Source organism: Cricetulus griseus, assembly GCF_003668045.3.
Source record: "Cricetulus griseus strain 17A/GY chromosome 1 unlocalized genomic scaffold, alternate assembly CriGri-PICRH-1.0 chr1_1, whole genome shotgun sequence".
Classification (NCBI taxonomy): domain Eukaryota; kingdom Metazoa; phylum Chordata; class Mammalia; order Rodentia; family Cricetidae; genus Cricetulus; species Cricetulus griseus.
Genome location: NW_023276807.1, coordinates 69,251,927 through 69,275,573, shown reverse-complemented (window position 1 = coordinate 69,275,573; position 23,647 = coordinate 69,251,927). Strand labels below are relative to the sequence as shown.

Below are 23,647 nucleotides of genomic sequence, written 5' to 3'. Positions count from 1 at the left end.
GGTGTTTGCTATTTGGTCTAGCCCTCATAAAGGCAGATTCGTGGGAGCTGAAGGTAAAAGTGACACAAGTAGGTTCACACAGCAAGCTGCATCTGACGTCAAGTCCTTATGTCCTTTCTCTTGCCTCGGCCAGGACAGCCACTCTGAGCGGTGCTTGCTGCTGTCTCTTCCCAGATGCTGGGTCTTCTATGTGCTAACCACCACCTTCTTCACGCCCCTTCTCTCATGCCAATGCCTGTGCTTTCCTTGACAAAGTGCTATTTTTAACTTATTGGGAGGTTACCATGTCTTTTAAGCTCTGCTATTACTTTAATTGGGTTGATTTTATTAGAGCCCAGGGTTAGACGGTAGAGCATGCTCTGCCCAGCACATTTTCCCATGTGCCTCCCTAGTTTTGCTATGTGCAGCAGGACGTGAATAGCTTTCAGACACAGTCGTGTCGTGTGTTGTAACAGAAATCCCTGTGCCTAAAAAGGACGGGTAGGGATGGGCAGTGAAGCCAGTGTGGTCTGATTTTGTTTCCCCCAGAATGAGTGACTGTTCCAACTGAGTCTTGACTACACACGGTGGTGGAGTGCAAAGGACATTCCAGGCTGGGAATGGAACAGAATGTACACATTCTTTGGGGAAGATGCAAAGTCAGGGGTATTCATGCTAGGTGATTTAAAATCCTTGACATTCCATCATTGTGGGAAAATATGTTATGAAGTATTCAGTTGTAGCTGAATGGGGAAGGAGACTTTGAAAGAGGAGAGATTACAGAGCCAAGGTGGTGGGTGACCAGAGTGGAGGGATCTGAGGGGGTAAACATGGAGCAGGCTTTGTCTTGTGAGAGGTGTGTGAGGTGACTCCAAATTAAAGGACTCTTACCAGAGTACCAACCAGCCAGGTGTGGCAATCAGGACAATGTGAAGGGCAACAGTCTAAGAGATGGAAGGGACAAAAGGAGGTGGTTTCCAAAAATTGACCCATTGATAGACCCAACAAAAAACTTCTGGAAATCAGTAAAATGGCTTCAAATAGGAGCAATTTGCATCTGCTCCTGTTGTTTTCACTGTGTGTGCATACAACAGTGCCCCCAGGATGGCTAGTGTGGGGGTCGGGGAGATTTCAGAGTAGTACCAGTTGTGTGACAACATCAGCAAGTGGGGCCTTAGGACCAGTGCTTAGACCTGGGCCCCCCAGTGTTCTGAGGGACAGCAGCAGGAACTCTGTGCCTGCCTGACCATGCTTCTGGAACAGCAAATTTGCCTGGAAGGGGCTAAAAGGAAGGTACAGTGTGACTTGCTTCCAGCAAGGCCAAAGGACACATTCTTGTTTGATGAGACTTTTGAGCTCAAGTCAACTCTTGGAGGGAGGTAAACAAGACCCCACCCCCGCCCAATCACCTTGCTTAGATTGGAGTTTGGCCATAGATTCACATATATACCCAAACTTCAATGAAAGTAAACCTTTAGTTGCCTTAGTAATTGATCATGTTGCCACAGTGATTATAAGGGGCAGGTAACAGGATGGACCTTAGGAAGTAAGTGGAATTAGAAATGTAAGGGTAGGCAGGAGAGATGATTCAGCAGCTAAAAGCACTTGGCTGCTCTTGCAAAGGACCTTGGTTCTGTTCCCATGACCCACTTTGTGCAGCTCATAACCACTTGTAACTTCAGGGCCAGGAGACCTGACAGCCCTGGCCTCTGTAGGCACCTACAGTTGCACACATATACTCCATATAAACACACATACACATCATTAAAAATAATAAAGATAAATAACCAGTGCCAGGCACATCGGGAGGCAGAGGCAGGCAGATCTCTGTGAGTTCAAGACCAGCCTGGCCTACATAAGTGCCAGACCAGCTAAAGTTATACAGTGAGACCCTGTCATAACAAAACAGAACAGAACAGACAACAACAACAACAACAAAAAAGAAAATAAACAAAAAAGGAAGTCGATAGACAATAGCATTCTGACTTGGGATGCGATGATGGGCTAGGAGGGAATGCTCGGTGCATACTGTTCTGATAGAGGACCTGAGTTTAGGTCCCAACACCCATGTTAGGTGGCTCACAACCACCTGCCACTCAAGCTCCAGGGAATCCTCTGACCACCATGGACTCCCGCACTTGTGTGCACATGCTCCCATACATACACTCCTGAATATATGGTAATTAAAGATAACAAAAATCAAATCCTAAGAAAAGAGATACTAGATGCCATGGAAATAAATGCAGGCATTTCATCCTGCAGTCAGAACGTCCCCTCATGCCAGCTGCCACCTGCATTTCTGGCATTTTCCATGGCTCCGTGCTGACTTTTTGGCCTGTTCCACCCCAGCTGATCACACCTGTTTGGTCACCAACTTTGCCTCCTGACTCCTCCCTGCAGCCTCTCCCCAGGTCCACTGCCTGGCTCTGCTGCCTACATTATACCCTTCTGGACGAGATGACCCAAGACGAAGGTTCTCCCAATCCCTCACCTGGCACTCAGTGAAACTGCACAGCAAAGGAGCCTCGGCTCATCGGAAGCTAGGGGAGGAGTGCTTCTGGACAGGAGGGTAGGGGTGGCTTGTCAGTCATCAACAGCTGCATGGGCTACTCCCAGCCCAAGGCAACAGGGAAGTGCACTTTCCTCCATGTTAGAGAGGAGACACACACCATAAGGGAAACATGTAAACAGGAAGCAGCCCAAGGCAGGAAGCAGTGTTGCTACAGGAAATGCCAAGTTCCCCTCTCCTCACTCTGCCCAAGGCCCACTTGTCTCCACCTGCAGTCCCAGCCCACCCACACCTGAGATCATCCCTAGCCCCAGGCCAGGTGTTTTCTGAGGCAGTGTCTGGCTCACACGTCCTTGGCTGGAGTTCTGCCCTCATTCCTGCGTCTGCAAACCCAGACCCGTAAGCTAGGCTGTCTGTCTGATGCTAATGACCCTGGTCTTGGACAGCAAAGAGTCTCCGAGAAGCTTTCAGTCAACCCTCAGCTCCTGTGAGAGGGAGAGTGACTGGCCTCAGTTTGGAGTTCAGCAAGGTTAGGGAATTCTCCACCCAAACTGTCCTTTACCACATCCCTTAGTCTCAGCAGCTCCTACGCAGAGTATCTGTCTGCCATTTCTCATACTCAAGTCCACCAGCCAACCAGTCTGCCATCTAGCCCTTGTTAGCATCACAGAATCAATGATGTGACCTGGGGAAAGTTCTGAAAGGTTCCTCTCCCATCTATCAGCTTCCTGCTCTCAGACTCTACTCCCCATTCCCCAGCATGGTATATTAGGTTGCCTGGTCAAAAGCAAATCAGGTTTGGAAAACACCAGCTTGGAGTTGCCTTGATGGCTATGTAGCTGAAGCTGGCCTTAAATTCCTGACCCTCCCACCTCCACCTCCCAGGATGCATGGTGTTCCCCAGGACTCAGATGAGGCTTACAAATGTGTTGACATGGGGACGAGAATGAGGACAGGCTTGCTCCTCCACAGGGGCACACCTGGGTCAACACAGGTGTACCCCTGCGGCCATGACTGTCATCCTGGAAACGTCATCATGTAGCCCTCCATCTTCCTGCCTCTCTTGGTCTTGAGAACAGCCTGGCCTCTCCCTTACCCATGAGATTTCCCATCCATGAATGCACAAGGCAGCAGTGGCCACACCACCCCAGAATTCCTTGGTGCTTGGTGGCAGTCCATCCTTCCAGTCTGTCGGTCCCCTGGGTGAGCAGAGAGAATGTTTCTGCCCATCATTTGCCTTTCTTCCTAGCTGGCAATGGTCTGAGGATGCTTTGAAGTGGCTGCACTCGACTGAGATGGTGTTAAACAAAGGCAGTGAGGCAGCTGGACCTCCAGGCCGCCCTCTGTGTGTGCTGCTGTGATTTGCGTTTCCTTTCCATATACCTTGTCTTGCTAATACCATGTTGGAATTATTTCCTTAATTTCTAAAGCTGCATGTGCGGAAATGGCTTATACTTCCTGTTTTGATAAACTAATAGAACTTTACTGGGAACCTCGTTCCCAAGTTGGCTCTCTCCCCTTAGTTGGCCTGCTGGGGGATTAAAGAGATCTTTAAAACGCCCAGCTTGACTGGACTTGTGACAAAACAATGACTTGTATAGATTGTGTTGCCTGCAAATAGGAAACATATTACCTTTGACAGTAAGACTTACTACTTGTGTTGCTCAGAATCAGTTATTCAAGATTCCTCTACGGAGGAAGCTGGGGTTAGATGCTGGAGGCGATTGGTGGTGAGATATCTGTAAGTTCCCTTCAAAGGGGCTCTTTTTGGCTGGAGGTGTACCGGCTTAAAAGTACTTCCTTGGACAAGATGTTTCTTGGAACATGTGGAGGACAGAATATTCTTTGTTTTAGGACAGATGAGTTTTGTTCTTGGATCTTCATATAAATTTGAGCAATCTTTTTTTTTTTAATTCTGAAGTCAGAAACAATAGCCAACTTTTTCCCCTTTCATTTCCATATGGTGTGTCAGCTTTAAAAGGTCATGATGTCTAGAAGAACCTGGGTGCGTTTCCGTCAATGTATGCCCTTACTGGGCGTGGCTGGTCCGCACAAGTAGCTAGAGAGATTGTCTTCAGACCTCTAAATCCCCTGTGTGTTCTGTTTTCTGGTATTCAAGTTATTATTCAAAGATAACTTTCAGTGTCCTGAATGTAGCTGCTGGTGTGTCCCTGGGGAGGAGCAGCGCTGGTTGACTTGCAGGGCTGAGCACACCCTTTCCACCAGGCAAGGAGGAACATCTTCCTGTCTGTCTGGTGGGACACTGTCCTTGGTGAAGGCAACATGATACTCTGTCTTGTCAGTGCCCATGAGCTACTGGAACCATAGCCAGAGCCAGCTCACTGTGGGACCGGATGTGCTTTTAATCTTGCAGCTGCTAGCACCCATCTCTGTCCTGCCCCGCCACATTCCATTTATAGATGGCAGAACCAGAGAGCCAGCAGCTTGAGCCATGATTTGGAGCCTGCTTCAGGAAGCTAGAGTTTGCCTTTCCTTACAATGTGTCACGACTTGTGGGCTCCCAGAAGCAAATGGCTCAGAACAACCCAGCCCCAGCATCCAGGGTAGTGTGAGGGCATCCAGGTTGAATGTGATAAAGATGTGGAGAGTCTTAGATCTTTATAAAAGTAATGGTGTCACGAGTCAGGAAGACTACAAAGGGGGGAAAAATTCCCACTGGGAAAAGAAAAAGTCGAGTGAGAAATGCTGTCTAGTGCCTGCCCTTTGTTCCTAGAAACTTGCAGCTGTGTACAGGATGATCAGAGTCCGCTGCAACATGCCACTTAGACCTTCACTTTGCTACCTGCTGCTAAGTGGTTCAGGTCATTCCCAAGGTCTGTGACTTCCAACCATGCGACTGTGGTGGCTACCAGTTCAGGGTGGGGTCAAAGTCCGCTGAGAGAGAAGAGCCCTAAAAGGCAGTACTTAAGAAGGAAAGGGACTGAAATTCATTTGTACATTGATTGGAAATCCAGTCTGAGACCTGGGCTCTAAGATTTTCCTAATTCATATAGGGAGCAGGGCTCAGGGTCAGAAGGAGGAGTAAAGAAACATTTCCTAGCATGGAGAGGTTGAGGGTCCCTTGGTCTAGGACTCCGCTGTACCTGGAGGAGGTTCTTCCACTCCATCGATGGGCCCACTCATTGATGAGATCACTGTGTTCACACTGGTACAGCCAGAGAAGGGCTGGATCCTCTGTTAGCTGTTCCTCTGGGTTCCTTTCGCACAATGCATATGTGCAACTCGGACTTGGAAATGGTGTGAGAAGGGTTGTGGCCATTCTTTTTTTTTTCAAGACAAGATTTTTCTGTGTAGCCCTGGCTGTCCTGGAACTTGCTCTGTAGATCACGCTGGCCTCACAGATCCACCTGCCTCTGCCTGCCTGCCTGCCTGCCTGCCTTTGCCTCCTGAGTGCTGGGATTAAAGGCATGTGCCACCACTGCCTGGCAGCTGTGGCCATTCTTATCTGTGTTTCTGACTGGCTCCAGATCCACACTCCACACTTAGGGTATCAGAGATAGTGGGAGGACAGCTGTCATTTGGAGGTGACCTATTTGGGTGACAATCACTGTCTCTTATCTGTTGTCCCTCTTCCCGTGTCACCTATGAGGCCACCTCCAGATCCCTCCTCCTCAGCCTTAGCTGGCATCTTCACCACTGTGCTACTTGGCTTTCAGAGGGCTGTAGAGTTCTACTCTCCTCCTGGCTGCCCACACAGTCTGCTCCTGGGAACCATTTGCAGGAATTACCCCACTTTACAACTCCCGTGGTCACAGCCAGTCTCCTACATGCAGCTCTGTCTCATGGCTCCAGACTTTTGACATTACTTCCACATCACTGGGGCTCCACAATACAGCATATGTCCAAAGCTGATGAGTAGACATTAGTGTCTCCTTCTCTCCTCTGACAGACACGTCTAGTCTTCTGCCTTATTTGCAGGACCAGTATACTAGATGGGGCTCAGTGTCCAGTATGGCAGGTGGTGGGAAGGCTAGTGTGATTTCTTCAGGAAGGAGTTGATGATTGGCATCTCTAGTCCTTGTTGAGTTTGGAAGTGAGGCTCACAGACAGATTCTGGTAAGGCAGTCTCCATAGGGTGAGCACATGGGCAGGCCTGGGTGGCTCCTTGTTCCTGGCTCAGTCTCCAGCTACCCTCTTCCTCACAACATGTACCAGAATTTAAATGATGTGGATTTAGGCATTGACTTGTTTATTTAACCCGTCTTCTCTACTTACTCACACACCATGAAGACAGGGACTATGTCCAATATGTCTCCGCCTTACACCAGAGCCCAGTAACCATACACAGTTTAAAGTAAGTGGTTGGTGAAGGACGAGAGAACGGGTGGTCTGTGTGAGTGAGCGAGTCAGTGAGCGAGGGTGCATGAGTGTGAATGGGTTTGTGATTGCATATGAGTGTGAGTGGGGAATGAATGTGCATGAGTGTGAACGTATGTGAGTCCATGAGTGAGTGAGTGATCTTGTCAAGGTAAAGCTGATGATTGGCTCCAGCGACTCTTGCAGCATCCAATTTGCCAGATACTCTCTCACCAAACAGCCAGACCACAACACAGGCTCCTTACTGGTCCCAGAATATCAAGGGAGGGGCAACTTCATAGTAGACATAAACACATGAGGCTGGTGTCTTAGGGATGGAGGTCTTATGGCCACTTTTGTGTGACTACCACTCTGAGTCATTTTCACCCTGGGATTGAGACCATCCATTAAGCAGTCTGTCCAGCTCACCTGAATGGAAGTGTGCCGTCCACAGCACATGGTGAGCATTGTGGTGATATCTTTCATGCACAAATAAAGCCTGTCTGGGGGCCAGAGAATGCAGCTTGCCACTAGCTAACAATAGAGGTCTGGAGGGCTGTACAGACAGGTAGGGAGTGAACCAGGATAATATGAAGGACTGGACCACCTTATCTTGGTAAGGTTTAGTTATCACCACAAGCATAGTATGGGAGCCCCACCCTAGAAACTTGATCTTAGCCGCTAATTGGCCAGGTGCTCCTGGAACCCTTGTTATAGCCCGTGATTTTGTAAAATGGGAAAAGAAAATGCTTGAAGAGGACGCAAAAGGCTATATAGGGGGAAACTCTTGCGAAGATGGCAATGAAGTCCAGGACAGTCTCCATGCCTGAGGAGGTGAGCAGGCTCCCAGGATGGTCAAGTGGGAAGAACCCACCATTTCTATAAAGTACCCAAAAATTAGGGTCATGATTTGACCTGGAAGAGTACTGAGCGGTGGAGTGGTGGGGCTGTGTGAGCTTTTGGTGGTCCTTCTGAGGTGGGGCGGGGAAGGGGGGCTGTGTCCAGGCACAGAACCCACACAGAAGCTCCCCTCTTTTCTCATCCACAGTCTCAGGAAGGCATTCACATCTTGAGAATATTCCAGAGCCCTGTTTCCTGTTGGGAGAATGCAGTGGTTTAGTCCAGAGACATGTCCGGTCTCCAAGAGTCTGTCTGAGGCACATGCCCTGCCCTAGTGTGTCAATATTTCTGTTTGTCCTAGAGGCCCAACACTCCACTTGTTGTCTGGAGGGCTCTTATATATGCTGGAATTCACAAGAGAACCCTGAAGGATAGGTGAGGTAGCTGGAAAGGCCATGGGAAACTGGTCTGGTGTCCAAGGGGCCTCTTCCAGTACTGTGTTTGATTCTCACTTCATGAGCTCCAGCTGGTTTTGCCCAGTTCTACAATTCATCCAGAGACACCCCTTCACCCCCCAGCCTTCAGACTAGAGAGCCTGTTGGATCAATTTGAAACCTTTAAACCATGTCATTGATTTATGGATAGGGAATTGGCAAGTGGCTCTAAAAATCAAAATTGAAGACCATGTGAAACACCAGATGGATATGTGAACACAGGTTCTTCCCTTTTAGACCAACAACTTCCCAACGCTTTCCAAACAACTGCTGAGTGAATTACCGGCAAATGCAAGGCAACTGTCAAGACATCTGTCTAGTGGGGTAGTAGCCACACATGAGTGAGGTGACCCATTCAGACTCATGCCTCGGTACCCAGGGCCTTCTAGGAAATCCACAGTTCCAGTGTGTATCTTGTTTCTAGAAATCTCACCTTCAAAACCTGGACTTGATGAGCCACAGTGTAGATGTGCACTGAAAACACACACACACACACACACACACACACACACACACACACACACACGGGTAAAAACATAGATTCACATATAGATTCACATTTTAAAAGTGTAAAAGGACTTTTATGTATGTTTACTTTTACACCATGGACCTCCTGTTGTTTTTATCACCTCAAAAAGAGCTCTGGGGGAATTGCTTCTTAAACGATTCAAGAATGTTGGGCTTTTTGAAATTCATCAGACAGTAGACGAGATAGAGAATTATTATCAGGGCTCCAACTGCAGGGCTGCGGAGTGAGACGTCTGCTAGAAAATGCTCAGCCAACAAGAAAACCTTTATGTCTGTACAAAAAGAGCCTGAGGGCTTGCAGATTCCCCAAGGTGAACTATGACCAAATGGCACTGAGTCAAATGTCTACCGTGGCCTGCACACCCAGTGCAGCATATACATGAAACCTGGGCTCCATAAAACATGTGAGGCCCACGGCAGTACCATCGGCATCTCCCCAGGGACACATAGAAGGATGGGAACACGAAGGGTGGCCTTGTGTGCTGAGACCTTCTGCTAAGTCTTTGAGGCTTAACCCAGAGTGAAAACTCTTCAGTGGGGCTGGTGAGATGGCTCATCGGGTAAAGGCATTTGCTGAGTCCAGTCCCTGGGTCTACATGATAGAAGGAGAGGGCCAACTCCTACAAGCTGTCCACTGGCCTCCCGTGTGCACTGGTCCAGTGCACAGGGACACGAAAATATCTAAGTGCATTAAAAAGTCTTAATTCTATGACTAAAGCCTTTTGACATGAGAGGCATACTAGCCTCTGCTGGCCTTATTTGCATAAAGTTTAGCTGAATGAATGACAGTAGCTAACCGTGTCTGCTGTATACAATTACAGGGTCCGTTGGGGAGGAACTGCCAATATCTGGGCTCTGTGGGTTGGATGGCATCAGACGGTGGCAAAGATGGAAAAGGCTGAGTCTTTTGAATTGACCTCTGTCCTGCTTCAGCATGGAGGAGGGCTGCCCTAGCCCATCTATGGGGGACCGTAGGGACCACAGTGGGTACAGTAAGAGGAGAATAAAGGGAGTCAGGGTTTTGTCATTTCCTGTGTCCTGTGGGCATAGTCTGAAAGGGAAAGTCCAGGTTCTGCATCCTTTCATCAGAAGTGTTGGGATAGAGAGGAAGAGGCAAGAAAACATCCCCAGGCCCTAGAGATTCAAGCTAGCAGCTAACCAGTCCAGCACTTTGGAAAGGCTGGTTCTTTAGTTTCTCTTCCTCAGTACAAAGAGGTGGGGGGGTCTCAGCTTTCTTGCTGATACACCCCATCTGAATTGGATATGCTATTGGGGGTATCGTGCTGTCAGGTGTGTTTGTGAGCTTTACCTCCTCAGAAGCATCTCCCTCATTCGCCGCATGGATAGCCTCTCCCCGTGGATCACTTGCCTTCAAAGTGTGCCCTGAATCCAGATCCAGATCACTGAGGATCTTCCTCCTGGACCCTGGGTTTGCAATTCCCTGCCCAGCCCTGGGTTTGAGGGATGTTTCCTCTGACCCCCAAGCCTGGGATCCTGGCTCAGCACCCTGAGTCAGTGATTTCTTCAAAACATTGTAACCTGCAGAGTGTGTTGTGCCAGCAATGAGCCCTTGTGCACTTGTGAACTTCTGGGACAAGGTTGCACCTTTGTCACTTAGAGCAACACGCATGCCACAGTGGTGTGGGATGTGGCCAGCTGTGCGACAGCCCATGCTCAGAGCAACACGGTGGTAGGGACTCTGACCTTTCATGAAGTTTCTCTGTGAACCCACGTCTGTCCTAAGCTGGGCTTGTGGACCATTTTGGGTGGTGGCTTGATGTTAGAGTTGGCTGCAGGATACCATGCCCACTCGGAAGTAACTCTGTCTTGTGTCTGGTTTCTACAGGGGGTGAAGAAGTTGGATGTGCCCTGCGGAGGGAGAGACTGCAGTGGTGGCTGCCAGTGCTACCCCGAAAAAGGAGCACGGGTAAGTCACAGCAGAGTATAATAACACTTCTTGATGCTGTTTGAAAGTGCCTTCGATTGCCCAGTTCGATCATATTTTGCTATGACACATTACAACTGATTCATCATGCCGTAAGTCACAAAATGGGCTCCATTTGAACTACTCTCCTTTCCGATTTATCATGGTGATCAATACACACAAACACAGATGTCCCCAGGTAGCCACAGAGGTGGGGGGGGATGAGGGCTTGGCTACTGAGACCCCTAGGGACTAAAACCTGAGACTGCTCAAATTCCTGACATAACTCAGCAGGTTACCTGGGCTTGCCCTCTGGTGTTCTGAAGTCTCCAGATTATTTGCAACAATGTACTGAAGTCTCCAGATTATTTGCAACAATGTATGTAAATGTGAGGCAATCAAAGGGCTTATCGAAGTGCTTAGGGAAGAATGATAGAGAACTCCGCACGTGTTCAGTACAGGCACAGGTTGTGATTTTTAAGATTAATTTGTGTGTGTGATGAATAAGCGATATCCTAGACTCATGTTTTACATGCGTAAATATTTTATAAACACACTATGTTATATAAAGAGAAGCATGGTTACCCCAGAGATTCAGTGTGGGTGTGTGCAAACTTGAGAGCTCTGGGAATTGCACCATGGGCAGGAATCCTATGAAAGCACTCATGCCCTGAGTGTGCTTGATGAGGGCTACTTCCTAGACAAGCAAGGAGAAGGTCACAGAGCGATCGTCATGGCATCCAGTAGGCAGAGGGTTTAACATCTTCCTTCAGTCTTCAGGTGCTTTTCTGCTCTGTTGCCTTTAAAACTGGTGTTTCATTTTTAGTGTTACTTTTTAAATTTGTGTGTGTGTGTGTGTATATGAATGTTTACATGCAGGCATGTATGTGCACTACCTGTGTGAAGTGCTCACAGAGGCCAGAAGAAGGCATCACATCTCCCAGAACTGGGGTTACAGACAGTTGTGAGCCAAAACATGTGTGCTGGAACTAAACCCTAGGTCCTCTATAAGAGCAGCACATGTTCTTACTGCTGAGACAACTTGCAGACTTTCTGGCCCACACCACAATAATAAGCTAATACATAGCTTTTTAAAAGACACATGTGCAAGTCCTGTCCTTCATTAGGCATTGAGTACTTTTTTGGCAATACTTGCCCTCAATGTGCTGTGACCACACACACCCCACTGCCCTCGCTTACTCCCCCACTCACACTTTTCATCCCCCTTCTCAACCTGTTCCCTTCCCTCCCCATATCCCGCCTTCTCTCTCTCTTCCTCTCCCTGTCTGTCTTTTGTCGGTACCACACAGGTTTATTATTTCATGAAGCATAAACTTTTAAATTAGTAGCCTCAAGGACATTTTTTTTTTTTTTTTTTTTTTGGTATTTCGAGACAGGGTTTCTCTGTGTAGCTTTGGAGCCTATCCTGGCATTCGCTGTGGAAACCAGGCTGGCCTCGAACTCACTGAGATCCTCCTGCCTCTGCCTCCCGAGTGCTGGGATTAAAGGTGTGTGCCACCAACACCCGGAAGATAGGCCAACTCTTAATACACACCCACAAGGACAGTGATCAGAACCACCAACGCCCGGCTTACATTTTCATTTTTTAAAAAAGGAGGTAATCTTTTCACTGGGGTGGAGCTCTGTGTTGGATCATGTGCTTAGCATCCACAATGTCCTAGGCTTGGCCCCCAACCCAGTTTGCATGCGTGGGTCAGTGGGGAGTGGTAGTCCACAGTGGGTTACCCCATGTCTGCTACATCTCTCTTCCTGGGACCCACACCCTGCCTGTGTTACCTTTGCTTTGTCAGTGCAGCTGGGCAGCAGCCAGAAGCTCTTGACACTTGCCCTGCAGTTGTCCATCACAAAGCCTCTTGATTCCCCAGTGAGCTTCACCCAGGCCCATCCCTGAGTCAGTATTTAGGTCAGTTGTTCCTGTTCCTCTTCTATAGCGTGGCCCTCGTGGTTGGGACACACACCAATTCTGTATTGGGTCTCCATCCCTGTGCCCCCTACAAAAGGTCCAGCAGAAGGTCTTGACGGCAAGGACTCTCTTTTCAGATGTGATGGTCTTTGCTGACTTGGCTGACTGATCACTGTGTTGGTGGAAAACACGGCTGAAGGCCCCATGTCCTATACCGTGTGCACAAGGAGCCCCAATTCTAAAGTCAGTGATGCTTAGCCTACATCAGTGTTTTCTCTACTTGGACTGAGTATCTTTTAGGGACTGTTAGCTGAAGATCATTTGTCATCGTTTCAAAAGGACAGGCATATATAGTAGATATAGATATAGGTCCTTTTTGTTTAGTTTGTTTGAGACAGAGTCTCACTGTATATTCTTGGTTGGCCTGGAATTCTCTTTGCAGACCAGGCTGGCCTTGAACTCATAGAGATCCTCCTGCCTCTGCCTCCCGAGTGCTGGGATTAAAGGTGTGTACCACCATGCCCAGACTCATTTCTTGAGATTTAAAATCCTCCTAGGTCCCTTGCTATAGATTTTGCCAAAGATGAAATGATCTATGAGTGATGAGGGTACCCCAACACAGTCATAGGCTCCCCAGGCCAGTCCTGGGCTACCTGAGCTCAAACTGACTCACCCGTATGGACACAAAGCTGATCAATTGGTGCTGTGCAGAAATCTAGATATCTCCAGAAGCAACCAAGGGAGATGGAATTAGACCCCAGGAGGACGCTGCATTCTGCCTCCTGGGATAAGCCAGCCAGAGCCTGAGACCAACAAGCAGCTCCTGCTTAGCATTCCTTGTGTGTTGTGATATCCAGAGCCCAGAGCAGAGCCCATAGATGAGAGGTTTGCACGGTGCCTCTATGAGGACTTTCTTCTCCCTACAGACCACTAACACTGTTTGAGCAGAGACTGCATGGCAGTGTGCTCTCGCCTTCTACCCAAGCTCCTCTGAGCAGTTCCAGGAAGGAATCACCAAGGATTCCTGAGGGCTTGTCATTTTCCAGTGTCCCTCACTAAGTAGGCACCTGAGTCTGGTTTGACTGTGGCCACTTTAAGTGAAAAGCTGACTCTGCCCCTGACTTAACCAGTGGTCATCAGAACCTGGCCTGGAATGGCTTGCTTCTCATTGTTAGGCAGATTGTCAAGACAGAGGAAGTGATCCATCATGGGGCTTTACCTTGGTGTCACCGTCTCAGTGTTCCCATGTTAGGTGGTCATCACTTGGCAGGGTCCACTCCCATGCTTGGTTGTAGCTTGATTCTATCTCATCCTTGCACCTTTGAAAGGACAGAAAGCTACCATAAGGCTGTAGGCTCAGCCAGCCCGCAAGATGTTAATCCAAGTGTATCATTGTACATCACAGGGTAAAACATGGAAACTGCTAATGATACTATGTGAATGTACACTTTACCAAAGATATTTTCTTCCCGGGCCAACTGAGTGTGTTCACCTCAAACACTGGTGGAGACTTAGAGTGTTTCCATATTGTAAACCAGGTGTGTGCACAGACTGTAACATGGTCACCCATACATATTTCTGCAGAAAGCAGGGCTCCTTCTGCACTACTTTTGGCTCAGTAATACTTTTCTTAAATAATGTAATTGTAAAAATAGCACTAGGGCGGGATCTGCTGTCCAGAGAGCCTTACGTGGTGTGTTCTTTCCCACAGCTTCCCCTAGGGTCACTTACCATATATTTTCCCCACGGAGCTACTATAGCCGCCACACAGCCTCCCTGCAGACTGTGTTCCACTAACTCAACCTTATATGGACATGGTACCCTCGTTACTGTGTTCTCACCATGGTGACAGCCAACAGCAGAAACTCTGTCACTGGATAACTTTTGGACTCCAAGGAGAAATCACAGATGTACTGTGTCTGGTTCCAAGAGAAAACTCAAGTTACAATGTGAATGGGTTTGTGTAAGATTCAAAGAGCACAATTCTCCACCCTAGGTGCTGAGCTGCAGGGAATGGGGTCATTGCTTCCCACAAACAGAGCCTCTAGAAAATTCCAGTGAGCCACAGGATTAGGGCAGGAAGAGGCAGGAACTGTGGCAGAGTCCTCTGTCCCCGCCCCCTCACTCCCTGGCCAGAGCAGGGAGCAGCAAAGTGGGGTCTAACCTTCCTCTTCCCGTAAATTACGACACATACAACTCTAACAGATGGTTTAGGACCTCCTAACCTGTCCTTTCTCCTTATACTCTATGAAGCCAGATGCATCTCAGTAGAAAACACGAAGTGAGTGTTGTCCAAAGCCACAGTGTCACCACCATCTAACCGGTGAAGACCTTCCGAGATCCCTTAAATCTAACAATGTAAATCAAAGTGAAAGAGCTGGGTAAAGATGAAGGGAATGGTGGGGCATCTTGGTAGTGCAGGCCTTTAATCCCATCAGAGGCAAGTGAATCTCTCTGAGTTAGACGCCAGTCTGGTCTACATAGTGAGTTCCAGACCATCCAGGGCTACACAGTGAGACTTGGTCCTGATAAAAAGAAGCATGGAGGAGAGGAATGCCTCGTCATCGGGTCTTTGCTGTTGTTTGTCAAGGAGCAGAGGCCATGGCAGCGGGGAGCAGCCAGCCACTGGTGAGATCTTCCTAAGTGGGCTATACTGTGGCCAATGCCATCCTCACTGATAGGTGACATGGCACACTCGGCATACTCAGCAGAAGTCACCTGCAATGTTTCAGATGGCCACACAGGAAAGGGCAAAGAATGGTCCCTATGGCTTGTGTCTACATGTCGCTCTCAGATACTTCAGGAAGCAGGGGTTTGATACCCCTGGGACTAAGCTGCACAGTTGATCTCCTAAGTACAGGTTTTCATGGGGACCAGATATGCATCAGGGTCATTTTCCCTTAAAGTGTATATGGCACTTGACATTGAAATCACACTTGGTTGGTGTCTGTTGAATTAGGAAGAGCCCCAGCTTCCCTGCCTATGGGATTCTACATATCAGAACTCACAGCCTCCCACCCCAGCATCTGTAAGCAAGGCCTTTGACTAAGAGCAAGGACTTTCTCAGTGAGCAGCAGATGGTGTCCCCCAAGTCAAAAAGTGTTGGGTTTGTCACAAGGATAAAGTCAGGGTGCCCACAGATGACCTGAAAGCAGGATGGTCAGGGAAATGAAGTTGGAAGGAGAATAGGAAAGACTGCCTAAGCCTTAGGACTATCTGCAGGGGGTGTGGCAAGGTCTAGGATGCAGCCTGGAGAAAGTTGCTTAGCTGAACCAGGGTCACAGCCTTTGAAGGTAAGCCACTAAGGCCAGTATTTTAGGTTCCATTCAAATCTGGGTTGAGTTTGAGTCTAAGACAATGCTTTGAACAACCTCAAGCCTTGCTCCAACACAGGGAATGGGTTACATGGAGCAGTCATTGGCCAGCAGTGTGCAAGGCATCTGTCCACTCAACAGATGCCTGATGCACATCCATCATGAGTCAGGCAGCACTGAGGACCCAAAAACAGCCAAACGCACCAAGCATTCCATGTGCCCTCATCTGCCAGTGTTCTTGTTCCTGGAATGTGCCCTCTTGAATGCATTTTCTTCTAACAAATGTGGCCAGCAGCGCCCAGATGGTGGTGTAAGCCCTGCAAATGTGCTATTGAGCAGGCTAGATGACTGATTATACTTTCATTGATAAATTCAATGAAATTTATTGAATTTACAATAAATTTGTAAATTTGGGATTTGTGATCTATTGAACTCATATCTGTACAAAAATATGTGATCTTGAAAGTAAATAGGCCAAGGCCCAGCCTGTGTAGAATGCTAATGACCCCTTTCCCTGCAGCTCAGCACACCCAGGGGGTCTGAGGGCCACCTGTGTCCTTAATGTCCCTTCTGGTGAGGAAAAGGTGGAGGAAGGGCCAAGGGGAGTGATAGAGACAATGAACTTAGTCAACGTGTAAGAATATCCTAGATAGTAGATCCTAGGTAAGAATGGAACAATGGAAAGCCAGCGTTTCCTGGGCGTTGGACTGGGATTTGTGATCTATTGAACTCATATCTGTACAAAAATATGTGATCTTGAAAGTAAATAGGCCAAGGCCCAGCCTGTGTAGAATGCTAAACGCATGGACTATCTATCCATCAACCCATAAAGGAAGTTCCTGGGGGGTTGGGGGTTGCTTAGCTCTCTGCCTTTCTCTAAGACCTTTTTTTAAAATGTGCATTTGTGTTTTGCCTGCATGTATGTCTATGTGAGGGTGTAGACAGGAGTTTCAGACAGCTATGAGCTGCCATGTGGGTGCTAGGAATTGAACCCAGGTCCTCTGGAAGAGCACTCAGTGCTCTTAACCACTGACATCTCTCCAGCCCCTCTCCAAGGCCTCTTAGGAACATCTGTCTTATAGCTTTTCCAACATGAGGCTGCACATGTCCCTCTGATGAGATCCCTGCCTGTCAAGTGGATGCCATACAGTTAACCCTGGTGATCCAACCGCCTCCAGCACACAAGGACTCTTTTCTTCTTTTGAGCAACAGGGATTGTGAACAGCCATTGAGATAAGTTATCCTTGCTATGAGGGACGGTCACTGTTTCAATTATCCCATCCGAATATGACAATATGTAATGTCTTAAGACAATGGAAACACTATTCAGGATTTGATAGCCAAAAAGGTTAGTATAAATATCTATCCAAAGGGGTAAAATACAGCCATGCATGGTGGCCCATGCCTATAATCTTGGCATAAGGAGATAGAGGCAGGAGGAGCAGGAGTTCAAGGGCATCCCGGGTTACAAGAAGAAAAAATACATTGCTAGAAGACAAAATTTCGACACAGCTTCACTGAATAGAGTCACAGAGCACCATGGTAAGAAGAATGCAGTGATTGGCAGGTGGTGTGCTTAGAGCCAGGTGTGGCTGAATAACAACACATGCCTAGCACACAAAAGCCCATGGTTCCATTATGCTCACTGTGCGCACACAAGAAAAAGTGTACTACCATTATCCTTGAAACCACCATTCTCTTTACCTGGACCATGATAGGCTTTACTCTAGATTTTGCTCTTAGCAGCAAAATGTGTTAATGATGGGAAATGGGGAAATCTTTGGTGCAAGTTCATTGGCCTTAACAGAAGTCATTCACATCATGGTTGTTTACTGTAGCAGCTGAGCCAGTACTTGATAAACAACCAACTAGTGATAACACAGGACAAAGACAAGGCCATGTACAGTGACAGACAGATACTCTGATATGGTGGGGGTCATCCCCAAGAATTGCAGTGTTTCTATATGTTGTTGTTCACCCTCATTCTCCTTCTGGTGAGCCCTGTATACTCATATGCCCTGAAAATACATTAGCAGCACATTCTCTCATGATGAAAAATTAAACATCTTGACTCCTCAAACTGCCAAGGAAAGGCAGCTGATTCAGAACCATACCCACTCAGCATCCTTCCTGAGTCCCTCTGCCCTGCAGATCCAGAGACAGCCACTGTCTCTCTTCGGAGCCACAGATGCCCTCTGGACCATTGGATTGACAACAGAATAAGCCAGCCCTAGAGAAGGAGTTTTCTAGCTCAGAGGAGGCAACAAAGTGAAGAGAAAAATTTACCCCTTTGTTGCCTGGTTCCTGGTGGCAGGTGTTTTCTGGAAAATGAGATAGAAAATAGACATTAATTTGGATGTTCTAAGGCATAGAAATGACCCTGAATCTGGTGCAGGTGGAGAAGGCCCATCTGAGAGTTCAGAGCACTCTTCCTCAGAGAGCCACATCCATATGGTCCACTGACGTACGTCAGCTGCTCTCCACTGGTTCCCACAGGCTGCTGATAACTGAAGTAAAAGGAAGCTTCTTATGAGCCAGACAAGAACTCTGGCCTCAGACAGCTTCCCTTCCCAGCCTCTTGATGGAATGTTTTGACAAGTTGGGCATTAAGGCATTTTCCCAAGGGCATTCAAGCATTTTTTTTTTCACTTGCTGTGAGAGAAGCCATGATGCTGTCAAGGTCGTTTGTTTCTTTTCTACACTTCTAGTTCATGCTACACAATTACAGGACTTTATAAAGACCAAAGTTGTGGGAAAACGTTGTGAGGTGTGGCGAGGACCTTCCGTGGCTTTATGTCCCTCAGGCAGCAGCTGAGATGGTTGGGTCTTCACATGGAAGGGGTGACATGGTGTGTCACAAGGGCCCTTCAGAGTTAGTCTATGCAAGGCTCCAAGTGAACATCCTTGTTGGTGGGCTTCTGTCCAGTGTCTGCAGTAATGATGAGAACACTAAAAAAGTGTGTGCAGTTATAGAGTTACTCTCCTCATTTTCTATTAGATACATTAAAACAATGACCAGTGGAAACTATGACAGGAATGACCCAACCACACAATTCTTTATGCTTTCCTCTCCCAGGGCTTTTTTAGCTGGCTCTTCCTCCATACATGCACACAATGGGTACAATGGGTACTGGGAAACAGGAAATAAGACCCTGTCCTAGCTTCTCCATTTTTTACCACAGTGAGAATTACTCTCATCAATATCCCAAGAGCAAGGAGGCCACTCCATCTCGTGTTTCTGTCACTGGCATCAGGGCAGATGCTAAATTAATTTATTGTTGACAGCCTTGGGCATTTGGGAATTGTCCTAAAAGCTGGCCAACCTGTGGCCCTGAGTAGCCTTCCGTGCTCACCCACTGGCATCCCCACCCAGGATACTTCACTGTGGTGGAGACAAGCCGCCATTCAAGTGGCCAGATGTCTGACTCATATGGGAAGCACAAAGCAACCTTCCAAAGGCCACATGCCCCCACTGGTTAGAAAGATCAAAATATCCTTGTCCCTTGCCTCTGTGTCCAGCCCAGACACTGACGTTCTAGAAGCGATACAGAAATAGCCCCTCTGGAAAATCTGCACAAGGCCCACATTAATTGGCCAGTTTCCCCATAGCACAGTGAAGGCAGAAAAGACACACTCCCTGCAGGACAAAAGTTTACATCTCTAAAGTGCTGTTGGGAAGGTGAGTCCTAAAGGTTTGGGCCACAATGGAAGGGAAAAAGAAAAAGAAAGGAATGGAAGTAATTAGTACAGAGTGGATGAGGTACGATGCTCTTCAGGTCTCCTTAGTGTCAGTGTTGGGTTTTCTGCACTGCTGTCTTTGGGACGCACAGAACTGATCTTCAAACCTAAGTCCTGTTCTAAATAAAAAAACAGATGGTGCTGAGGTTGAATTCTCCATAATAAAAAAGGAGAACACTGGGGCAGGTCCTGGCTCTGCATGGGAATAATTGCATTTAAAAAGACGCATGTTATGTCATGAGCATGGCATTCTTAAGGGCAGTTGTCAGAGATTAGATTTGTGACTGCATCCAGGTCAGCACCTGTCTGTCTTGGGTTTCGTGAAAGGGGCTGCATGTGCCTAAGCAACAGTGATGCACATTGGGTTGCCACACAACTCACCAAATCCTCGCAGAAAAACCATTCTCTTTCGTATGTGTTGTTTTTAGGTTTCTCTTTTCAACTCAGCCTGTGGAATCAGCAGATCTTATTTACCAATGAGGATGCAGCAGTCCCAGAGGGCAAGCTGCATGAACCTCTGAGGGTCTACTGTGTGCCCCAAACTGTATGTACCATTGCAAAGTACAAGAAAGGGGGACAGGGCATAGTGGAGCACATATGCTATTAATCCCAGCACTCAGGAGGCATGCTCAAATGATGTTTTTGGAAAACACTGGGCTTTCCAGCAAGGCCTCTTAGCCTCCTCCTGGACATTGTTCACAGGTGAGCAGACCATACTCCCAAGGTCTCTTGTTTCTCCTCTACAAAGAATAGAGAAGTTCAAGAGTGACAACTACAGGAGAAAGTGCCTAGAGAGAGTAGAAACTGATAGGAGAACAGGGTGGAGTTACTCACCTGCCGTAACTGAACTGCATTCAAATAGTAATGTTTCAAATTTTCTGTGAATGGGCAGAGAAAAGTGAACTGAACTAAATGATAGCATTAGGTTTGCCTTGAAAGCCAAGAAGTTACAAACCGAGTTCCACAGCTTCATTAGCTGCTTCTTGGGCCTTCAGTCATCCTAGGTCTTTTCACAGCACCTAGTGTTTAGCATGATTGTTAGACAGAGATGTCATTGGTAGCACAGGAGTATCATCAGGGCATTGTAATGGTCACTAGCACCAAGACTCTTTATGCAATTTCAAGACAGGAGGTTGGTGGTGACACATGCTGCCTCCTCTTTGGGGTTTCCACCATCCCAGTTCCCACTCACAAAGGCCCTCAGACTAGCTACCTCATGGTGATGAGTTCTAGCAATGCTCCAGCCCACCATCAGCTCAGCCTCTTACCTCCCATCATCCTCCACCATCTCTGTTCCTTCAAAGATGTATCTCAGCTAAACTGAGGAAAAATATGGTCTCAGCCTTTTCATATTAAAGATTGATACTGTGCTCTCAGAAGGCTGAGACAGGAGGATCACTGCAGAGTTCTAGGTCATCCTGGGCTACAGAGACCCTGTCTCAAAAATATTTAATTTAAAAATAAATATTCTTTTTGTTTGTTTGTTTTTAAAGACAGGGTTTCTCTGTGTAGCTTTGGAGGCTGTCCTGAAACTCACTCTGTAGACCAGGCTAGTCTCAAACTCACAGAGATTCACCTGCCTCTGCTCCCGAGTGCTGGGATTAAAGGTGTGCACCACCAACGCCCGGCAAATATTCTTAATTATACATAACTTCCTGGTCGAAGCCTCATATGGGAGCCTTGGCCTCATGACCACCTTCTTTTGAGTCTCTCATCTTCCTTCTGAAATGCTGGCCTGCAGTCCTTTTTATCACTTGCTGTCCCAGCAGTGGGGAGTGAGGTGGGGCAAACCTCCTCCCCGAAGGTCAGAAATCATGCTTCCAAAACTGCCTTAATTTCCCATCACCCTGACCAAATACACTCTTACATCTCTACCAAGTTAGCCAGATGTAGTGGCACACACCTTTAATCTCAGCACTCAGGAGGCAGAGGCAGGTGGATCTCTATGAATTCCAGGTCAGCCTGGTCTACATGGTGAATTCCAGGCCAGCTGAGGCTACATAGTGAGACCCAGTCTCGTGGATGGATGGATGGATGGATGGATGCATGGATGCATGGATGCATGGATGCATGGATTAATAGATATAGATAGATAGATTTTTAGTAGATTTTCTCCCTTTTGGTCTTCCACTTGGACAGTTGCCTTTGAACCTCAGTTCAGGATGATCTCTGAATCCTGTTGAATTACTGAAAGGTGTATAACAAAAGTGTCTGGTATGGAAAAGAGAGTGGAGGGGGAGTTTCTCCCCTTAATGTGTCTCTCTGTCTCTGTCTTTCTCTGTCTCTCTGTGTCTTTCTGCCTGCCTATCTCTCTCATCTAAATCTGACCCAATTTAAACACAGGCATCCCATGAAAGTGGCCATGGACCAAGAAGGATGTTTCTAAATGTGAATTGCCACTGGTATTCTGGGGGCTTTATTTTGAGGCTAGCATTGATAGACGGGGTATGTGGCTGTCTACATATCCTCAAGGAGAACAAGCCAACAAAGAAATAAACAGAAAGGACTTTGTGGGTGAAAAAAATGGCCTTCCAAGTCCAGAAAATGAAAATGACCTCTTTAGTAGAGAGAAATAAAATTTAATAAAGAGGGTGCCCTTCAAAAATGTCAGTTATCTTGGAAGGAAGGATGAGTCATGGGAAGCCAAAGCCAACAGCAGAGCTGAATTAAGTTGTCTTCTGAAATTGACATTTACAGGGACAAGAGCTATCCTCATGACAGGGCGTCCCTCCCAGCAGCCACTGAAGTTTGGAGAGACCCCTCTGCTTGTCATCAGGCTTCCTAGAATTAAGAAATGTGCTGCAGTCAATGAACTCAGAACTGCAGCGTCTTTGTGTGTGCATGTCGATGCACATACATTTGTACCTTTTAAAATTACATAAATTTATGTGTTTAAGTTTCTATTCTCTGTCTTTCCAGATCAACAACTTACAATTGTAGAAAACCTTTTTATTGGCTAGTGTCGCACACTATGGGGTTCTTGTTATTTTTAGCATTTACTCTTGTCTGAACATTTAAAAAGAGGCCAGTGTGTACTTTGTAATGTCCTGGGATATTATTTGAATACACTGTTGCCTTTTAAAGTTCATCCCATGTCTGTGTCAAACCCTGAGTGGTTCACTGACTGCTGTTTCACATCGAATCTGCCTTCTTCGTGTGCATCTACTCTATAGGCCACAGCCATAGGCACTGAGATGGGACCCTCTAAACCCACTCACGCTGGCTCACTCTCCTTCTATTGTCGCCGTGTCCCCTACTGATCTGTTTGCTCTTGGCATTGAGCCACAAGGACTCCAGACATTGTCAGGGAGTTGGCTCACAAATAGGAAAGTAGGCCAGCAAAGCCAAGATCAAATTCTACCCTAAGGAGCTGGGGAAACCCCACGCACTTCTTCCCTCTACATCTCTCCACTGCCCCAGTCCCACTCTGGGGGGCTTCAACTATTTTCATCTAATTCACAGTTGCTGACACTGTAAATAAAGCATGAACCATCCAGTATTTTAATAAGTGATGGACAGTGGCCATTGACCTCACGGAGTCCAACACCCTCAGGCTCAGTGTCCCCTCTCAGAGGTGGTTCTTTTCCAAGAGAACCTTAGGGCCTCACGTGGGGGTGGAACCAGGCACAACGAGCAAAGGCTTGTCCAAAGTCCTTCAACAGACTTTTTTGTTTAATAGTAAATTTCTGTCTGTAAAGACCCAGGCAGACTGCCTGTCCTTCCTTCTAGTGATTTCTGGGATGGGCAGGGTGGAAAATAGAAGGATGGTCCTATGTGGCTTCCCTTCCTGGGTTTACTCACACCCTATCCTTTCAACCATAGCTAGCCATATTGTCCTGCTGTCTAAAATTTAAACCTTTTATTGTTTGTTTATCTCTGTGATTATTTTTAACACATGTTATTTTAGAAGATAGCTTTTTTTCTTGTCTGTAAAAACCTTATCTCATTTTGCCAAGAAAGATAACCTATAAAGATAAATCTTCCAATTTAAACAGTAGATATAATTATACTGAGAGTTTTTTTTAAAAAAAAAAAAAACAATGTTTTATTTAAATCTCATTTTGTGTCCACTACAGTAAA

The 23,647-nt window shown here is 47.1% G+C and overlaps 1 protein-coding gene across 2 annotated transcripts in view; it reads left to right on the top strand.

Moving 5' to 3' along the window:
• Positions 1–23,647, top strand: part of Col4a2 (collagen type IV alpha 2 chain) — a 138,838-nt gene that overhangs the window by 30,394 nt on the left and 84,797 nt on the right. For both annotated transcript variants that reach the window (XM_027387877.1, XM_035452393.1), the window contains exon 4: positions 10,514–10,594. In XM_027387877.1, the coding sequence (XP_027243678.1) occupies positions 10,514–10,594 (81 nt within the window). The remainder of the gene's footprint in view (positions 1–10,513; positions 10,595–23,647) is intronic.